Source organism: Amblyomma americanum, chromosome 2 (assembly GCF_052857255.1).
Source record: "Amblyomma americanum isolate KBUSLIRL-KWMA chromosome 2, ASM5285725v1, whole genome shotgun sequence".
Lineage (NCBI taxonomy): Eukaryota > Metazoa > Arthropoda > Arachnida > Ixodida > Ixodidae > Amblyomma > Amblyomma americanum.
The window spans coordinates 29,127,167-29,144,663 of NC_135498.1; the positions used below are offsets into that span (position 1 = coordinate 29,127,167).

Genomic DNA, 17,497 nt, shown 5'->3' on the forward strand with positions numbered 1-17,497 from the left:
TCCGATTCCATGCCAACGCGGTGGCTCGGTGGTTAAGGCGCGCTCGTCTGCTGAGAGCCCGACCGCGGCGGCCGCGTTTCAATGAAGGGGCAAAAAAGCGCCCGTGTGCTGTGCGTTGTCAATGCACGTTAAAGATCCCCAAGTGGCCGTAATTATACCGGAGCCCTACACCACGGCACGTTCTCTTATCCCTTGCCTTACGGTGCGGTTCAGGTGTCCGCTGATATGTAAATTGGACGAATACGCAATTTCCTTTCCCCAAAATCCAATTTTTTTTTTTCATTGAACTGAATGGCGGTGTAGCGTGGCCTCTGGGATCCGCACAAGAAAAAAAAAGAATTTTACTTGCGGAATCGGCTGGTGGTAGCGCCACCTGTGGTCTATTGCTTAAAAATGTTACGTGTTCGGTCCAAGTGGCCTCTGTGATTAAAACGCGGTGCCCTGTCGATCCAACCCAACTGCTATATTATTCCTCAGCGTCTACATAATGATGCTTTCACATTAATAGCAGTCAGTGGTATGTGGACATTCGCGTGTGACCTCGCAGACGGACAGGCAGCTGCACTGTTTATTAGGGGCTTTGTATCCTAAACGTCGAAAATACACATGAAAGTTGTAAGGAGCGGGGCACTGTCACAAATGCTGAAACAGGCAAGTCTGCAATATTACTCTGAATGCGCTACGGCAAAACGCGCGAACACAACGGACATGTTAGTCCAGCGCCTGCTGATCGCGCCGCGCTTGTCCGTAACAGTGACTCGTTTTCGTTTTATGTAGTGTGCACACCGCGTCCGGAGTCGAAGCCCCTCAAGTCAGTCTAGAAGTAGTCTAGATGCGCGTGGGGCCTGATTCCGCAGCCTGTCCTGGCGTCGTGGTGGTGGCGGTTAAAGGCAGCATCGTCTGCGCAGAATTCATGTCGCCGGCCTCCGCCTCTGGAACGGGCATGGCCACCACGCTGCCCATGGACGTTGCATCGGCGGCGGTGGCTTGAAGTGGCTGCGCGGGGGCGTCGAGCCCTCCTTCGGCAGGCGCCTGCTGCGCAGCCGCCGTCTGGACGGTCACTTGGTACACTTCCATCTGATTGACGAACAGCGCCTGGACATACCGTAGCAAGAGTCGAGTCAAAAAACGTTTGTTGAACGGTGGGGGTTCCGGAGTTCCCGGGTTCGAACCCGACCGCGGCGGCTGCGTTTTTATGGAGGCAAAACGCTAAGGCGCCCGTGTGCTGTGCGATGTCTGCACGTTTAAGATCCCCAGGGGGTCGAAATTATTCCGGAGCCCTCCATTACGGCACCTCTTCCTTCTTTCACTCCCTCTGTCCCTTCCCTTACGGCGTGGTTCAGGTGTCCAACGATATGAGGCAGATACTGCGCCATTTCCTTTCCCCAAAAACCATAACCAATTATCAGATACACCTGTCTCAATCCAGACAGATTTCCTCCGAAAAAAATTTAATCGGTGACCAAAATATTGAGTATTGAGTTCTCTCATGCGCTCACTTTGACGATTTACTCGAGGCTAACCGAAAGCATAACGGCCAGAAAAGTATCCAACATATGCCAGACCCCATTATAATCCACCAGATTGCTAGAAAAGTGCTGGCATCATGCGATTTTCCCGTCGCCGCTGTAATCAACGAACTGGTGACAGGTTCAGTAGCAGCATGACCACTCGCGCGTACCTACCAAGTACAGGAATACTACGACTTCAATAAATGTTGTTGTTAGCCTATCAAAAGATGGCACATACCCACACTGGGGGATCGGCCAAGAATCGGGTGGGTATTCACCTGAACACCGGTGAATTCTTCCTTATGAACAGAAAAGGGATGAGTGTTTTGATTTCAGAATTATAAGAATAATAATGAGAGGGATTAAATAATAAGGATTAAGTCAAACTGTAATAATTGATAAAAAAGAAAAATTTTGGAACACTTAGCAAGGCAGTCGGTGAGATTCTATGAAGAAAGTGAGAACAGCGGTACAAACAGATCTGTGGCTGAACCCAAATGTGGTGGCGCCAAATGATAGGAAGAGCGGGCTGCTCAAACTAAGGCCAAGATGCTGCAAGGGCTCCTCCAGCAACCTTTTTCTCAGAGAGTTGAATCGGCGACAATGCAGCCAAAAATGTTCGATAGATTCAGGCTCACGGCAAAATGCACAAAGGGGAGAGAGCGCCAAACCCGACTTGTGTAAACAGAAATTTAGAGGGGGGATGCGGCAGCGCAGCCTCGTCAGTGATACTTCAAGCTGCCGAGAGCAACAAATTTTCCTGTTCCAATAATATTTAAGGTCTTGTTCTGGGCCATGGTCTAGTTCTTCCTCTTCTACTCGTATATATGGTCACTAATGGACGACGACAGCAAGCGTTCTAAATGTTTTAGAGAAGTAGAGGCACCGAAATTTTCGTAAGTAGTGTATTTTTATTTCGAAAGATGCGTAAGACATTAGAAAAACATTAATCATCACGTGCCCAGGTAACCAACTTCTAACCGAATTTATGCTTCCATGCAGTTTCGGTTTCGCTTTAACTGGTTGAAAGGCGGTTGCGACGTGCGCAGGTGAGCACCAGATTGTGCGAGGCATACAAAAATGGCAGAATTCATAATGGCTACTGGCCGCCACTTGCTACACAAACCACTACTTCAGAGAATAACCTCATGCGGCTGAAGTGGTAAATACAGGTTATTCGTGAATGTCAATAGGAATGAAGCAGAAGTTTCGACAGGCCCGCCTACGTAATCACGAAAAGGTGCATATGTGAGATCCGCGGGACTATTTCGGAAAAAAAAAGTTATTTGTGACATTTACTAGCTCAGATTTTATCGAACTGACGAAGCTGATCGACGTAGCAACAAGCAGTTTTCCTATGCAAGCAGTGTCTATATATATATATATATATATATATATATATATATATATATATATATATATAGAAAGATAAACGTATTTGGTTGCTAGAGGCAAAAATTCAAAGTTGAAAACACTTCATTTAGCCATAGATTTATTTTTTGAGTCGACGTTTCGGACAGAGCCTGTCCTTTCAAAATAAATCTATGGCTAAATAAAGAGTTTTCAACTTTGAATTATATATATATATATATATATATATATATATATATATATATATATATATATATATATATATATATATATATGGCAGCTGATTTGGTCAATATAATATAAAATCTCCAAAAATTGAAGAAACATATCAGGATTTAATTCACGTCGTTTCGGCTGGAGGACTCGAAAAAGGCCGGTCCTCCAGCCGAAACGTCGTGAATTATGTTGTTTCTTCAATTCTTGGTGATTTTATATATATATATATGAGAGCAAATCCCCTTAACTTTTTTTTTGGGGGGGGGGGGGGGGGGGTAAAGGTCAAGAAATGCAGGTGACGTATTCAACGTATCACTCTGGAAGTCCTGCTTCAGTTCCCCACGTGACGGGCCTCCGGCGCTAAGACTTACTCAGCGGAAGGCATGCAAAATTAGCGATGCCATAGATTACGCCTGTTTCAAATGCCACGATTTCCGCAGGCCGACGCTGCGATTTTCATCGATCTGCGACTGGATAGCGTTGGTTTAGTTGCGGGTGGCTGCGATGGGTTTCAGTACGGTTGAATCTCAGCGCCGAATGTCTTTCGTGTAGTTCTTGTTCTTGTGCTCAGAGGACGCAGCAATCCGTAGATGTGCAGGCTGCATGATGACAAAGTGCAGCACCTAAGCTCTATTATCAAAAACAATACATATGTTTGAGGCGGGTGGAGAGTCTGCAAAGCGTGTGATAAGACCAGTATAAAAGCCTGTCAGCATTTCGTGCAGCGCGTTGACGGGAGAACATGCTCAAATGCCCTGGCACAGTCATTGGAATTTTCGAACACGAATCGATAACGAATAACAAAAAATTGCCTTGAAATGTTGAATATGCGTGCAGTATGAGAAAATATATATATATATATATATATATATATATATATATATATATATATATATATATATATATAAGTAGGCAGACATTGTTCTCCTTATTTTTCCAAAATAGTTTATGATCTTTGCAACCGCAGTAAACAAAGCTGCATGGCACCATACATATAAAACAAAACATGACGGGCACAAAAATAAATACTGCTTGATTAGACCGCATAATAGTGTGCAACCTGTACTGTGCATGGTCATTCAAAATGAATAACAAAATGAAATCCATTAATGGCACATCACTGACAAGTAAAAATAACATGATGGGTATTGAAACATACATTCGCACTTCAAGGGTCCGGAAGAAATCCTCCAATTATTCAAAGGTCGAGCTTCCAAATTCCCCTCGCCCAGCAACCCCGAAAAAAAAATGCTGAAAATTCGGAAATGCGATGAAAACTCGTGCGAGGCGGCTTCATCGCACTAGGAACAAAGAGGCCGCGACGAGTTCTCAGTTTCGGCGTGCTGAAAGAACATTAACGCAGACGTAAGCTATATAGGAGCGCACATTGGCGTCGGAACGGCGAGATTGCTCTAATCGGTGTCTGAAAGCGGCGCATAACTGAGTTCGGACGGCTTGCGAATGCGTGGCGGGCTGGCGGCGAGGCTCTGAAGCCGGAACTATGCTCATGTCGGAGCGCAGTGCAAGAGGTGCGCGGGTTACATACAATGCATCATGCAGTAGGTAGGATTTTTAAACAATCGCTTGCCCTGCCGATGACATATGGACTATGTCCCCCTTCGACAGCCCCATGCGAAATTCCTCAAATGGGCTTTCCTGTGTATACTTGTCAAGCAAAACGAGATAACTCTGCACTGAAGCTCCGCACACATTCAGGACCGCCGCACAGAATTCCTCCGCGACAAGAAAGCGCGCTAGCAAAGTTTTTTTTTTTGCTACGTAAGCAAGAAGCTAACCACCTGACGAATTGAAAGCTCAAGAATTTTGATGCCTCCGGATTGTTTGATATAGTCAAACATTTAAATTGTGGTTTCCTCTACTGTTGTGATTAGTCAGCGGAGCAACACATGACGGCGCGGATCGTTGCCCACTGTTGCCAATTCCTGTTTTTGCATTAGTTGTATCAAGTTCACTATCGCTGAAGAGTTGTGTATGCAACAGAACGACTGCCATGTATTTGGACGTTAAGCATGTAGCACAGTATGCGTATATGACTTCGAGTTATGATTGTTCGAGGGGGTGTTCGGCCACCTTGTTCTCTCCGCATGTGATATGTGGGTAAGCCAACTCGCAGAATTCCGCCCGAGGCCTAAGCCTATCAGCGTCCGAGCGTAACTGGTCCATGCTACAGACGACGGAGAAGGAAGCAAGGAGGACGCCTTTGTACTGTTTTGCTGACGCTTTAAATTCGATCTTTGGATAATTTGTCGAAAGATTCTGGTTTTGCTATGGTCGGATTTAGGAAAGTTGCCACGGCATATTTGATCGCTGCCGAATATCCGAAAATTCTATATCACTTTCCCGTATCGAATACGAACCGAATAACAAACTTATTCGATTGATATTCAAAATTTCGAACATTCGCACACCTCTGACTACTATTGATGTCGGTGCCATAGATGGGACCGATTGCTTTCTTACCAAGAAAAATTAATGCAACACCAAGTGACTTCAAAATGCCGGTGGATAATGCAGAATGTTCACTGCTCGGTACAGTGACTAGTTGTGGCACCGCACGGAACTGCACTGACTAGGACACCAAATCCGCATCTCGTACTCCCTTGAGGCGTTGCACGCAACAAGGCAATCATGACGGGGAGCTCTTAGCAGAAGACACGTAATAACTTAGCCACTTCGGGTCCGAGCTGAGCAGCACGGCCTCCCACTGAGATTGGGTCGAGAGCTGCAGACTTTCCGATGGCTTTCCGCTTGTCTCGGTTACTTATGAGTATAGGATGTGTGATGTGTCTGCCTTTTGGCGCCCTCAGAGAGAGCAGACGGAACTAAACCGATCTGGGAACCATTTGAGTAAATTTACAGTTGTGTTTTACTTGGAGATATATGGGGTTCTGGGAGTATTTTTCTGTCTTGGTTGATTTTTGCACACACGATCAAATTGCGCGCGCCAGTACGTATTGCAGGAAGCGCCCCTGGCGGCTCCTTCTAGTACAATGCGCATTTGGTTGCAGTTGGTTCAGAATCTTCCTTGGTTGCCGATGAGAATGCATCCCTGAGCCACTGGAGCAGTTCCATTAAACAGGCACAGTCATTGACTGCTTCATACTAAACAAAGACTTCGCATGCAGCCGCTGGTGGCGTCGCTATCGCAATCGTCAGCGTACTTTTTGTTCTCTACATTGGTTACTTCGCAGCCGAAGCGGATAACCGCGCGGCCTTTGTTCCGTAACCGTAACTCGACGTAGACCCGTTTCCGCCGCTTACACTTTTCTCTGTTGTGGGCGATCACTCGTCATAGGAGCTTCGAGTATGATGTCCAGGTCGGTGCGCGCTGAAACGCGAAGTCGGGCCAAGGACGACTTTAAAAGGGTCATGCAAGCCATCGACAAGGTTCGCAAATGGTAGGCAATCGATAACCGCGTTGTCACCGGCTTTTGGTGCGATCGCGTTCAGCTTGTATAAGACGGCGTGTGGAGTGTCATGTGTAATGTGAGCGGTGTTCGCTGCACCACTGTGGGTGACAGCTGAGCTCCTTGGCGTGTACGAACGCTCTGGACGCTACATCGCGTGTCCGTATGCCTTGCACGGCGGACATGATTGCTGTGCCCGAGTTTTACGATGAACTGCGGGGAGTTTCTGTATTTCTGTATGCGGCATTATTTCTTGATTTTTTCTGCTTCATAACATTTACAAGTAGCAAGTAAGTATGCGTAGTCGTGTAAAAATTTTTTTTTTAGATTCATAGGTAAGGACGAAAAGCAACTGCACATTTCGCTAGCGTAGTTTCACATATGAGGTCGTTGCTGATGCGTAACCAGTGGCTATAGTTTTAATTAGTATACTAGCTGTACGCAGCTCTAGGCGTTTACTATCTGTACATGTTTTCATGCGATTGATTATTTGAACTTGCGTGTCTGCATATGAAGCGTTCGTTGAGTGACGGTTCTCCAGAGTAGTTTCACCTTCAGGTCGGTCTGAACGTTTGCGGATGCAGTTGTTGCTGTTATTTTGCACACATGGTGATCGAATTTCACTCCTGTCTGCTTTCAGGGAAAAAAAATGGGTAACCATAGGTGACACAACAATGAAAATCTACAAGTGGGTTCCAGGTGGGTGTTGTGTGTTTGCCTTCAGGACAGGACATGCAGGCCGAGACAAAAGTTTTCTTTCTTTTTTTTTCGGTGGCGATTCGCGAAATAACATCTAGGACATGGCATCAAAAACGTTTGGTGTGGTACTGGTAGTTCCAGCTGTTTGAGATAATGACCATATATTATGCTGGCTGTTCTTAACTCCTTCTGTTCATTGTGACCGTGATGTACAGAAATTTTGTGAGTACAGTCATCCACACACCTGTCTAGAGCAGTTGAACGCTGCGCTTTGTTGTGTATTTGTAACTGCCTGGCAGGTCCGATATAGTTTTTTGAGGCATAAGAGGTTTAATGCGATCGATGGGAATGTGCATGCATGATTAAGGTTAGGGTTTGAGCGCTAGACCACTTGTACATGACACAAGTGTGCTCCCCTGTGTGCAGTTTGAGCGTTGCAGACAGATGTGTAGGCTGAGGGTACAATGGAGGCACAGTCAAGCGTGCAAAGTAGCATGCTTATACATCTGCACATTTGATTTATTTTTGCCGCATAACTCTTTGGCTGAAATTAGATGACAAAGTGTAAGATATGATAGCTTAAAATATAAAAAAAAGACTGCAGTGTTGTGTGTTAACTGAATCTTCAGTGTACATTGCAAACCAGTGTATTTCATTCATTTTTCATGCCAGTCTAGATCCTCTTGCTCAGTTAGAAAAGATTTGTATTAAGTTGAAACATTTGTGTGTACTTCTGCTACTAGCTCAAAGAATTTAGAAGGGTTCAGGTCTCTTGGTTTATCATGATATAGAGTGAAAAGCAGTCCACATCACTCAGTGACCTATTAGTTTCATGGTGTTTGTAACAGCAGAGGAAAATGCTGAGTAAAAATGTTGACTTACAGAGAATATCCCTGTTGCTGAAGAATTTTTTTGTTTCTTTATTTTTCAGTTCCTAGCACAGACCAGGTATGTAGACTTCTCTTAATTTAATTTCTGATTAAACGTGCTGACCTAAAAAGAATCTGTATGCACATTGAACAGTTGTTCATTGAGAGCTTCTAGGCAAATTATGGCAGCCCGTATTGATGGGGGGAGCGAGCCACTGGTGTTATTCTCACGCAGGCATTTTTATATGTTAACTTTTAGTGTTCATCATAGTCTTTTACCATATGTTTCTTCATTACTACTTGGCTAAAAACAAAAGCATTTGAAGCATGACGATATCTCATTGCTGAGCAGTGTTCGTATCCAAATTGATGGTTTTGGTTCATGACCATGGCTTTATGACTGTGACTTTGTTCAATTTAGCAAACTGAAATTCATTTTCTCATTAGTAAGCATTGCTAATTGTCAGTGTAAAAAAATATGTTATTCAAGCACGTTACTAATGCTCTCTAATGTTTTTGCACGATCTGCAATCCGCCTTTTTCATTTTCCTGTGCTGCCACCTCGCGTACAACGCTGGAAGCTCACTGGTAGGGTACTGCGCGCCCAACCCGGCCGGACTGAGTGCCGCTCCGGAGCACGTTTTGTTGGAATCTGTCGACGATGGCGTGTCCTGGGCAGCACCTGGTACCTGGATTTCTAGGGTTGACTGATGGCTGGGTGCGAAGTCCGAGGCAGGCTGCAGTGCCCACCGGAGAGCAAATTCTTCAGTATCTCCGATCATTCTGCATGTGATGTGAACGCCAGCTGAGCAAGGGCCGCCGCTTCAGTTATGAAGGCTACATTCGGAACATAATGTTCAATGAAATATCCCCGATCAGTGAGGTTGGCGTTTTCCGCTGTATATGCCTGCCATTCATGAAAGGTGGATACTACATCGTGCACGCCGTAGTACAGAAAACGACTGGGGACAACAGTTTTCACAAGCAATCGTTGTGCTCAAGCGCTGCAGAATAGCTACACGAGCTATAAAAGCACAAGCGTACTCGCAACAAAGCAGCTCTGCTAGCATTTTACTGTATTTTCCCACAGCACACCGCTGCATAGGTTAAACAGGCATGCGCATCCATAAAGACGAGCGCGAGAGGCGCACATTGATCCATTCCGGTGATACCACGCAGAGCGCTTCATCATGGATATGATTCGAACACACGCATAACGCACCTTCTTCTTCTGCCTCTTAATACATGGCACATACCCACACAGGGGGATTGGCCAGGGTGTAGTGGCATAAACAAGGAAATTTCCATAGGAGATTATGACAAAAATTTAGCACCATGCGTGAATGCTCTCGCAGCTTCTTTTTCGTTGCCCGCTCCATCGCGCGTTGAAAGCGGCTCACAGCAGCACTTGCCCACTTGGCCTTCTTGCTTGAGAAAGCAAAAAACGTCGCAACGAAGTCTGGGTGCCACGGTGACATTCGAGGCCTTCCTGCCCATGAATAACACACTTCGTGATAGACTGCACACTCATTTAAACACAGTACCTCGTCCGTATCTGACACAAAGTGATTCCCGCACAGTCTTGACGTGCTTGACGGTGCCCAAGGGCGGCCACGATCGTCGAGCCGGCGAACTGCTTTTATCCACGCTTCACGTCGAAGGCTGTCCCGGGAAGTGCTCGGAAAGCGAAAAAATCCTAGTTTGCTTCCCTTTACATATTGGGCATTGCAGCCGTATGCAACATATTTCGTAGGTATCGCCAAATGCATCGCGCTGAACGCCCGACGGCTGCAGCAACGCACCCCGCGTTGGAAGCCGGTTTGTTTACACTTCCACGGCCGGTCTCGAGCGGAGCGCGCGACCCTTCCAATATGTTTCGCGACACCGCCGCCAGGGGATGGGCGCATGCGCAGTCGCGTCTTGAAAAAGGCGGATTCTACCTTTCTCATCAGTGCTCCCACAATACTCTTTCTGGCCCGTTTTTTTTTGGTTTTGGTAAAAGAGTAACAACTTGTGCGAGTTAACAAGACACATGAATTACAGGGATATACAAGGAAATGTTGAACATGTTGCCGTCATGTGCTTCACGATTGCCTCGGACTCGCTGTGTCCATTCACTGATTTATTGTGTGTCCTACAATAACGAGCAAAGGCTCCACACAGAGTGCATTGCATTTCATGGATGTGATGACTCATGGCTCTTGTTGGCTAAAGTAGCACGCTGGCCCCGTGAACGAAAGCATCTGACCAGTGAAACATATTACTGTAAACTCTTTCATGTGGGCACAGTGTGCTCTCTTTTTCTAGGCAAGAGCGAAGAGCAAGGTACCCACAGCATCAAGCAACAAAGAAAACATTGAGACATCAGCAAAGCATGAAATAAAGAGTGATGGTAAGTGTCTTGGAAAAAAATTAGCCTTTAGTGAGCAATGAACTGTAATTTTGATCTTTGTCTAAATGCGTGTGTGAGACTGTGCTTGTTTTGCTGCAAAGCCTGTACATCCACCACTATTTTGCGGGAATTGCAAATTCTGATGCATTGCAATTGGTAAATCATCTCCTTTATGCTTATGCCTGTCTTGCAGACTCTCAGTCCTTGGTAGGAAAAGACAAATCCAACTCAAACATGTCTGAAGGTCTTGAGGAATCTTTCACAGGTAAGTTTGAGCTGACCTTGCTGTATCTGTTTGCAATCATTGTAATCATTTTTGGAAGTTGCTTGAAGTCTTTTTCGAGTACACTCATCATGCATGTAAATAACATATTTTTTTTGCCTAAGGCAGTCTAGATTTGCAAGCTTTCCTTGATCTCGGTATTGTACAGGCAGAAGCAATATGAGAGGGAATACGGAAGTGCATGGCCGCTGCACTTCACGGGCCGCTGTCGCCGAGAGGCAGCGAAAATTGGTGGCAAAGGCACATTTTCAGTAACACCATGGCTGGCTGCTCTTTCCACGCAAGCCCATGGTGCCGCTCATTCTCGTCGGCTTTCAGTGACAGTGCTTTGTGAAGCGCGGAGATCGCACGCTCCCGTGTTCCCACTCATATTGCTTCTACCTATACACTGGTGGTTGCTTATTAGTGGCTAATTTGTGCTTTGTTAATTGTCCAGGTTTCTCGGAGTTCAGCCAAGATTCTCAAGGAGATAGCCATGTTCTAAGGGACGCCCCGCCTGAAGAATCCAGCACGTGCATAACTGAGAATAGCAGCGACACCCAGTTTCCAGACTCCCAGACAGGTGGGATGCACGGTAGTGCGTGGTACCTACAGTTTGATAGACCGGAAAAAAAACTTGAGTGCCTGAAAGCTAGCAGTTTACTGTAGGTCATAGTGTTTTGTGAATGGTACTGTCAGCATCAAATTAAACGTGGAGAGTCAAAGTTTTATAAAATTTTTAGTCTGGGCGCCAAATACTAGCACACTTGATCTCTAATTCGGTGTTGTGAAAACTGCTGTGTGGAACTGTGAACAGACCTCGCCTGTATTTCTTCTTGAGCTGCTGATTGTTTTCTTTGATGTTGGCATTTCAGCTGTCCTGTTCATGTTTTATTTAACTCTGATGGTACTTTCGAGTACTTGAAGTCTTAAGGGACCAAAAATTCCAGAATACGAAGAGAGGGAGCCTTTTTAATACATTTCTTGATGACAGGACTAAAACGTCAGTTTGAAGACTGGTATTTTGTATTAACAAAAGTCAACTAAATGAAAGTTTATTACTAATTACTTGTGCTTTTGCAAATGCACACAGTTTGTTGTCGTGCTGCACTTAAAATTGATTGTGTTACTAGCAGAGGCCAACGGGCTAAATGCGAGCTTCTTAAAAATTTTACAGTGCACACCATTACGCAGTGCAGGTAATGAAGTGGCAGTGTGTATGGTTCAGATTGATTATGCATTTCGCAGAGCCCTCGGGTTGTGCTCTGCGTCAAACTGTAGTCAGAAGCAGAAATCTTTATACTCGGTGTCCTTTATTTATGTTGTGCTAGTAGTACATACAACTGGTAACAAGTTTTTTTACTACTTGAACCTTTAAATAACAAGTTCTTGCTGTCTTGCAAAAGTTTAATCTTGTGATGTTACTGACCATATATAGAGCACTCATTGATAGCTGTATGTTACTTTATTGTAGGCATTACAAAAATGTAGGGGTGTGTGAATAGTATGTTTTTGAAACCCAGTTGAATACAAATAGGCTAGCTTGGCTATCGAATCGAATACGAATAGTGTAGTTAAAAACCAAGTAAAATATGAATAGAATATTTTTGTGATCATTCGCTACTTGTGCAAATATTCATACAAAACGAATATTCATGCCAAACAGCGAAGTGCTAGCATCGGTGCTATAAGCCATTGAGTTAAATCTCTAGGTGTCAAAAGATACAATACTGTCTTCCATTAGGGGACACGCAATACGAAGTCAGTATATTAAATTTATGGATGTTATGTCATGCGCATAGGAAAGCGACATTTTGTTACTGATGGATACAGTGAACAGACTAGCGCAAATTTCAGCTAATGAAAGGGACAAGAGCCTGACCCATTGCCTCAGATATCGGCATGAAAGCAGGGTTTGCTAAACCTGGCTTAACCCAATGGCGACCAATCTTGAAGGCCATATGTATGATCAGTGTGAACGTTGCAAAACGGATAAACTGCATCCCAGCACTGAACCCACCTTCCCACGCAGAACAATCGCGGCAGTATGGTGTGTGGCATCAGAGTGGAAACTTAATTGAAGGGTGATTGAAAAAAATTATCCGTGCCCTATTAGAATTTCACGCCAATTATTCGAAGTCTGTTCGAAAACTGCGTAAAGATTCAGTTTGTTTCAAATAATTTTGCATATGCAGTATTTGATTTATTCAGAAAATTGAATAGAAGGCTATTCGATTTGCTATTTGAAAATTTCAAATATTCACACGCCCGTACAAAAAAAGCTCTGTCGTATATTAGTGAATTATGGCTATGTGGGGACGTTAATGCTAAAAAGTATGAAACTGTCGCTTAGCACTGTGCATGTCAAATATCTAAGGGCGAAAATCTCCTTATTATTTTGTTTCGATGTATGCAAATAGAGCAAAGACAAGGACATACCGTATTACTATTACGTGCATAATTTGAGTGCCTTTTTTTTTTAAAATTAAGGATTAAAGGAGGGAGTGCACAAATTACACGGAGCTTTTCAAAAACGCCCTAAAATCTAGACTAAAGTCATAATGTGCAATATAGACAGTGAAACCTGGACATAAAGAAGTTGCAAAAGCAGTTGGTGAGTTTTCAGAATGTGTGATTGCGCCACTGCCATTAGACTGGCCACGGAGACACCTGCTTATTTCCGCTCTCCGTATTAGTGCCTCATGGTGTGATAATACGAAAGAGAAAGCAGCAGAGACTACTGTGTTTAAAAAGGTTGAGTATCATACCACAACCAAAAGGTTTTTCTTTATTTTGTGGAACACCTACTTTACCTAGTCAGAGTCGCTGTTGGAAAAATCGAACTCTGAGCCATGGCTGACATCGTCACGGTTGTTGTCACCGTCATCACTGGCATCCCAAATTGCATCATCTGATGCTTTAAAACATACTTCAACGGCTGGAAGTCTTCCTTACTTAGGTCCCCTAAATGCTGTTCTTCTCGGGTTTGCATTTGTCAGCTCAGACGTCTGCTTTCGGCACTAGTGTACATGGCTCCCTTCACTTAGTACTGCTTGGCAACGGCACGGTCCTCGTTTTCCTGGTCAAATTGTATCACAAATTCGTACTTTGCCATATAGTTATGATAGCCTGTCACAACATGCCACGACCGAACGACCAAAACACGAACTACCGCACACCAAACCACCAAAATCAATGAATATAAGGATGCACTGCTGGTGCAGCGTTTGTGGAGCTGCTGCACATACCTTGCACTTCATGGTTTCGTATTCTAGCCATAGCGTGATTGTGAAGTTCCCACGACACTGACTCGTCGTTCGCGGCAGCACGCGGTGACATGGCCACCCAACACCAACTCAATGTGAAGGCTGTAATGGCTGTAGTGCTTCTGTGGCCACTTGATGTGTGCTTCTGTGAAGGCTGCCTTTGCAGTATATTCATCCTCGTCTGGGCCACTTAACAATGTTGTGTAAATTCGTGTTTAGGTGTGCGTGCAAGGTTTCGCTTAATCCATGAATATTGACTGTATGCCCCCACCTCCACCTCGGGACGTTGCAGTGCGTGCATGGCCTTGCAGGCGAAGTGGGTATTGAGTCCCCACACCAATCTTCCCAAGCCTGGTTTACTGGTTTACATGGTTTGCATACATGCTGGTGGTCTGGCGCAGCAGGGAGTGCAAAATATGCGAGTAAAAGTTTAAAAAATTTCTGGGTAAATATGGTATCACAGGTCCTCATGTCAGCTGCATGTTGAATTTGACATTGGGTTTGCATATAGTTTGCCTTTTTTGTAACAGAGTGGTTTTTCCCTGCTCTTGAAATTCTTTCCCTCTGGTATTATTCTTGCCATGTCATTCATTGCCTTTGTTGTTGACCCAGTGAGCCAGATAGTGGATGTAAGTGCTCATGTGCTTACATTACTTTTAAAATATCACTGCCGTTGCTATATGCAGACCTTGCTGCGAGGAGGGATGAATCGAGTGAAGACAGCACAGAGGCGCCTCTGAAGAAGTTGAAGATGAGCAGTGATGGAGCCAAGGCATAGTAGTATCACTGCCAAGCACCACCTACACCATCGCTGCTTACAGCCAACAATACACATTCATACTGCATGGATTGCTTGCAAATTTTCGTACAGTACCCATCATCACTATGTGTGTGCCGTTGCAAGGGTGATGGTGTGAATCTCGGCCTTGATGCAAGGAGAACTGTGAACTGTTGACCAAGAGGAGTGAGTGCGCTTGTACATGGTTATATATTGCACCATGTGTGGTGTCTTGCGAGCTGTAGACTTGCAATAAGGGTTGAAATGAATGAATTGCACTGGGATACCTGTGGACTGCAGTGCAACCTGTGCTTGCTTTAAAGACACTGAGCAGATGTTTAGGCATGTTATATGTTCAGAAAAATTGTGGCAATTGTGTATGCATGCCATTGTGTAAATTTTGTAAATCCTTTATTATGAACATTTGTTCAGTGTGTGTTAGGAGAATGGGTTGCAGCATTTGGTACAGATGCCTTAATGCTTTCAGCATCTGCCTTAATTGCAGTAAAGCTGCACATAATTAAATTGATGCTTTTTTGCTGTTTAGTTCTTGAAACGTAATGTGATAAACAGGGAACTTTGAACTGTGTAAGATTTCTTATTTCAATGAAGTGGGCATGGATTTGTGCAGCTGTTTTTCTGCATGCTTTGTCTGGTTTATTACTTGGAGCTGAGTTGTTTCTTTGAAGTAACTGGCTTTGCTTGGATGAGTATAATTAAGTGAAACAGCACAACTTAAATGCTGCACACTAGTTATAGTGAACAGTAATATTGTATGCTGGGAGCTTGTGAGCTCTGTTGACTAATCGGACACTGCATGTCTGCACTGCTTTTCATAATTTTCTGTGTGAACACTTGTGAGAGTACCGAAATTGTGCCTGTGACCATCGTTTTTGTAATGCGTTCCAGGTATTAAAGCTCCCATGTGTCACAGGAAAATACATAAGTGTAATTACAAAGAGCCTGCACAGTATTTGTGCACATGAAGGTTTGATGTGTTGCATAGGTTTTCTTGTAGCTAAATCTTTGCAGTAGATGTTGACTTTTGTCTTGTGAAAGTACAAGTTGTTTAGTGAACCCTTGGAAATGATCTTGAAAAAATAAACATGCCATGCTCAAAATATTACCGCACTGGCACAGTAGCACAGTTTGTGGTGGCTGCTGTTACGGCACTTTGGCATTGTTTCGTGCACTATATTTAGGCTCTCTGTGATGGAGCTGTCTTAGCTCCTTTGTATAAAACTTGCTTCATCTGGCAGCAGCAATCACCTTCTTAAGGCATGCAGACGTGATGAGCTCAGTGAAGCAAGGCTACCATTGATAGGGTGCCTCTATGCAGGCACTAGAGTATATCAGTGTACAACAGGCACATTTAACTATGCCAGAAAAGTGACAGACTAATTGCTGTGCATACTCGCAGTTATATACATATAACAGTGTATGAAGGATACTATGCAAGGTACTATCCATTTGCTATGTGTAGTATAGACCGGAATGTGATCCAGAAAAAAAAGGCATCTGGCCAGTCAGGATTTGAACTCATCAGTTCTGGGGGTCACTTGTGTTGCACATACAAATGGTGAATGCATCTTCTGTTGTATGCATGTATAAGCAACTGCTACCATGTGTACAGGTGATATATGAACATCTGTTTCATGATTTTGGAATGACCAAATTGAGAAATTGTCCAGCTGGTCCAGTGCATAGTGGCCATGCACATTCAGCGATATTGGAGAAACAAGGCTGCGAGGGCCTGTGGCATGGACTTGTGGACTTGTGCTCACATTATATTGTCACGGTGTTGGTGACAAGAGAGGACCTGTTAGAAAGCAGGGCTCGGCAGCACGTCCTTCAGTTGGCGAGACCGCGAACTTCAACGTCTTTCAACACGAGAGCACCACGAGCGTCGTCTTCTTTCCGAGCGCCACGAACGCCACCTGGCAATATGCTAAGAGGAAGTCCGCAAGATTTATGCATTTATGGTGCAAGGGTGGTGCATAGCTAAGTTAAGTAAAGCATTAAAATGCTTGCCTGTGGCCAAGTTGCAGAGCTTACTTGGCAAACTGTGGTCCTCTGCCTTCCTCTGTGTCTTTGGAAAACTTGCCATTTTAAGAACTGAAGACATCATTGGCTGGCTATCCTATTTGCAAGGTATGGAAAATACTCTCTAGAGACTTCCTTGACCGGTAGCTGCATGTGGGATGTTATATGTGGTGAATAACTCGTACGTTCAGCTACTGGCCATTTTGGATGTTATCCAGGTGGTCCATAAGGACCACGTTTATGGAGAAGCTATTATGCCCATTTATGGTCTTGTTGCCCTAATGGGTATTAAAGGGTGCGTAGCCATGTGGTTCAGCTGTGTGAATTCACTCCCGTTGAAAGCGAGGAATGTTAACATTCTTCTCCGCTTTCACGGGGCACAGGCGGGATTCGCCGATTGACCATTCTGCCTTTCCTGCATGAAGTTTCACTCTCTCCTAGCCTTCCCTGCAAAGTGATGCCTGCTTATAGTGTCACTTAACCGCAGAAAATGTTATTGTGGTGCTTTCCTTGCACCGCGGCTTACGATCCTTATCCGTGGTGTGTCCACCCTTGAGATAACCTTTGCAGCAGCTAGAAGGGATGCTGAATTGAGTTCAACCAGAGGACACAGGTGGGCGTGCAGAAAGTGGAGGGTTTATTTGGCACGTGGGAAGGCGCAA

The 17,497-nt window shown here is 44.6% G+C and overlaps 1 protein-coding gene across 3 annotated transcripts; it reads left to right on the top strand.

Annotated features, from left to right (window-relative positions):
- Nucleotides 1-6,257: 6,257 nt before the first annotated feature.
- BCL7-like (chromatin remodeling complex subunit BCL7B-like protein) lies at nucleotides 6,258-17,150 on the top strand. Of its 3 annotated transcripts, XR_013312499.1 has the most exons (8): nucleotides 6,258-6,517; nucleotides 7,167-7,225; nucleotides 8,157-8,173; nucleotides 10,402-10,486; nucleotides 10,680-10,751; nucleotides 11,206-11,331; nucleotides 14,701-16,590; nucleotides 16,746-17,150. XR_013312499.1 is itself a non-coding variant. In XM_077653658.1 (7 exons), the coding sequence occupies exons 1-7, from the start codon at nucleotides 6,426-6,428 to the stop codon at nucleotides 14,790-14,792; spliced, it is 543 nt and encodes a 180-aa protein (XP_077509784.1). In that variant the 5' UTR covers nucleotides 6,258-6,425; the 3' UTR covers nucleotides 14,793-17,150. The 3 variants fall into 3 exon arrangements, 2 of the variants coding, with proteins under 2 accessions (XP_077509784.1, XP_077509783.1); XM_077653658.1 differs by having other exon boundaries at nucleotides 14,701-17,150; XM_077653657.1 differs by lacking the exon at nucleotides 6,258-6,517 and adding an exon at nucleotides 6,695-6,816 and having other exon boundaries at nucleotides 14,701-17,150.
- Nucleotides 17,151-17,497: the final 347 nt, after the last annotated feature.

Coding starts and splice junctions, on each gene's coding strand:
- BCL7-like (XM_077653657.1), top strand. CDS start 6,710: ATGATTGCTGTGCCCGAGTTTTACGATGAACTGCGGGGAGTTTCTGTA. Junction 10,752..11,205: donor TCTTGAGGAATCTTTCACAG/GTAAGTTTGAGC, acceptor TTAATTGTCCAG/GTTTCTCGGAGTTCAGCCAA. Junction 11,332..14,700: donor GTTTCCAGACTCCCAGACAG/GTGGGATGCACG, acceptor TGCTATATGCAG/ACCTTGCTGCGAGGAGGGAT.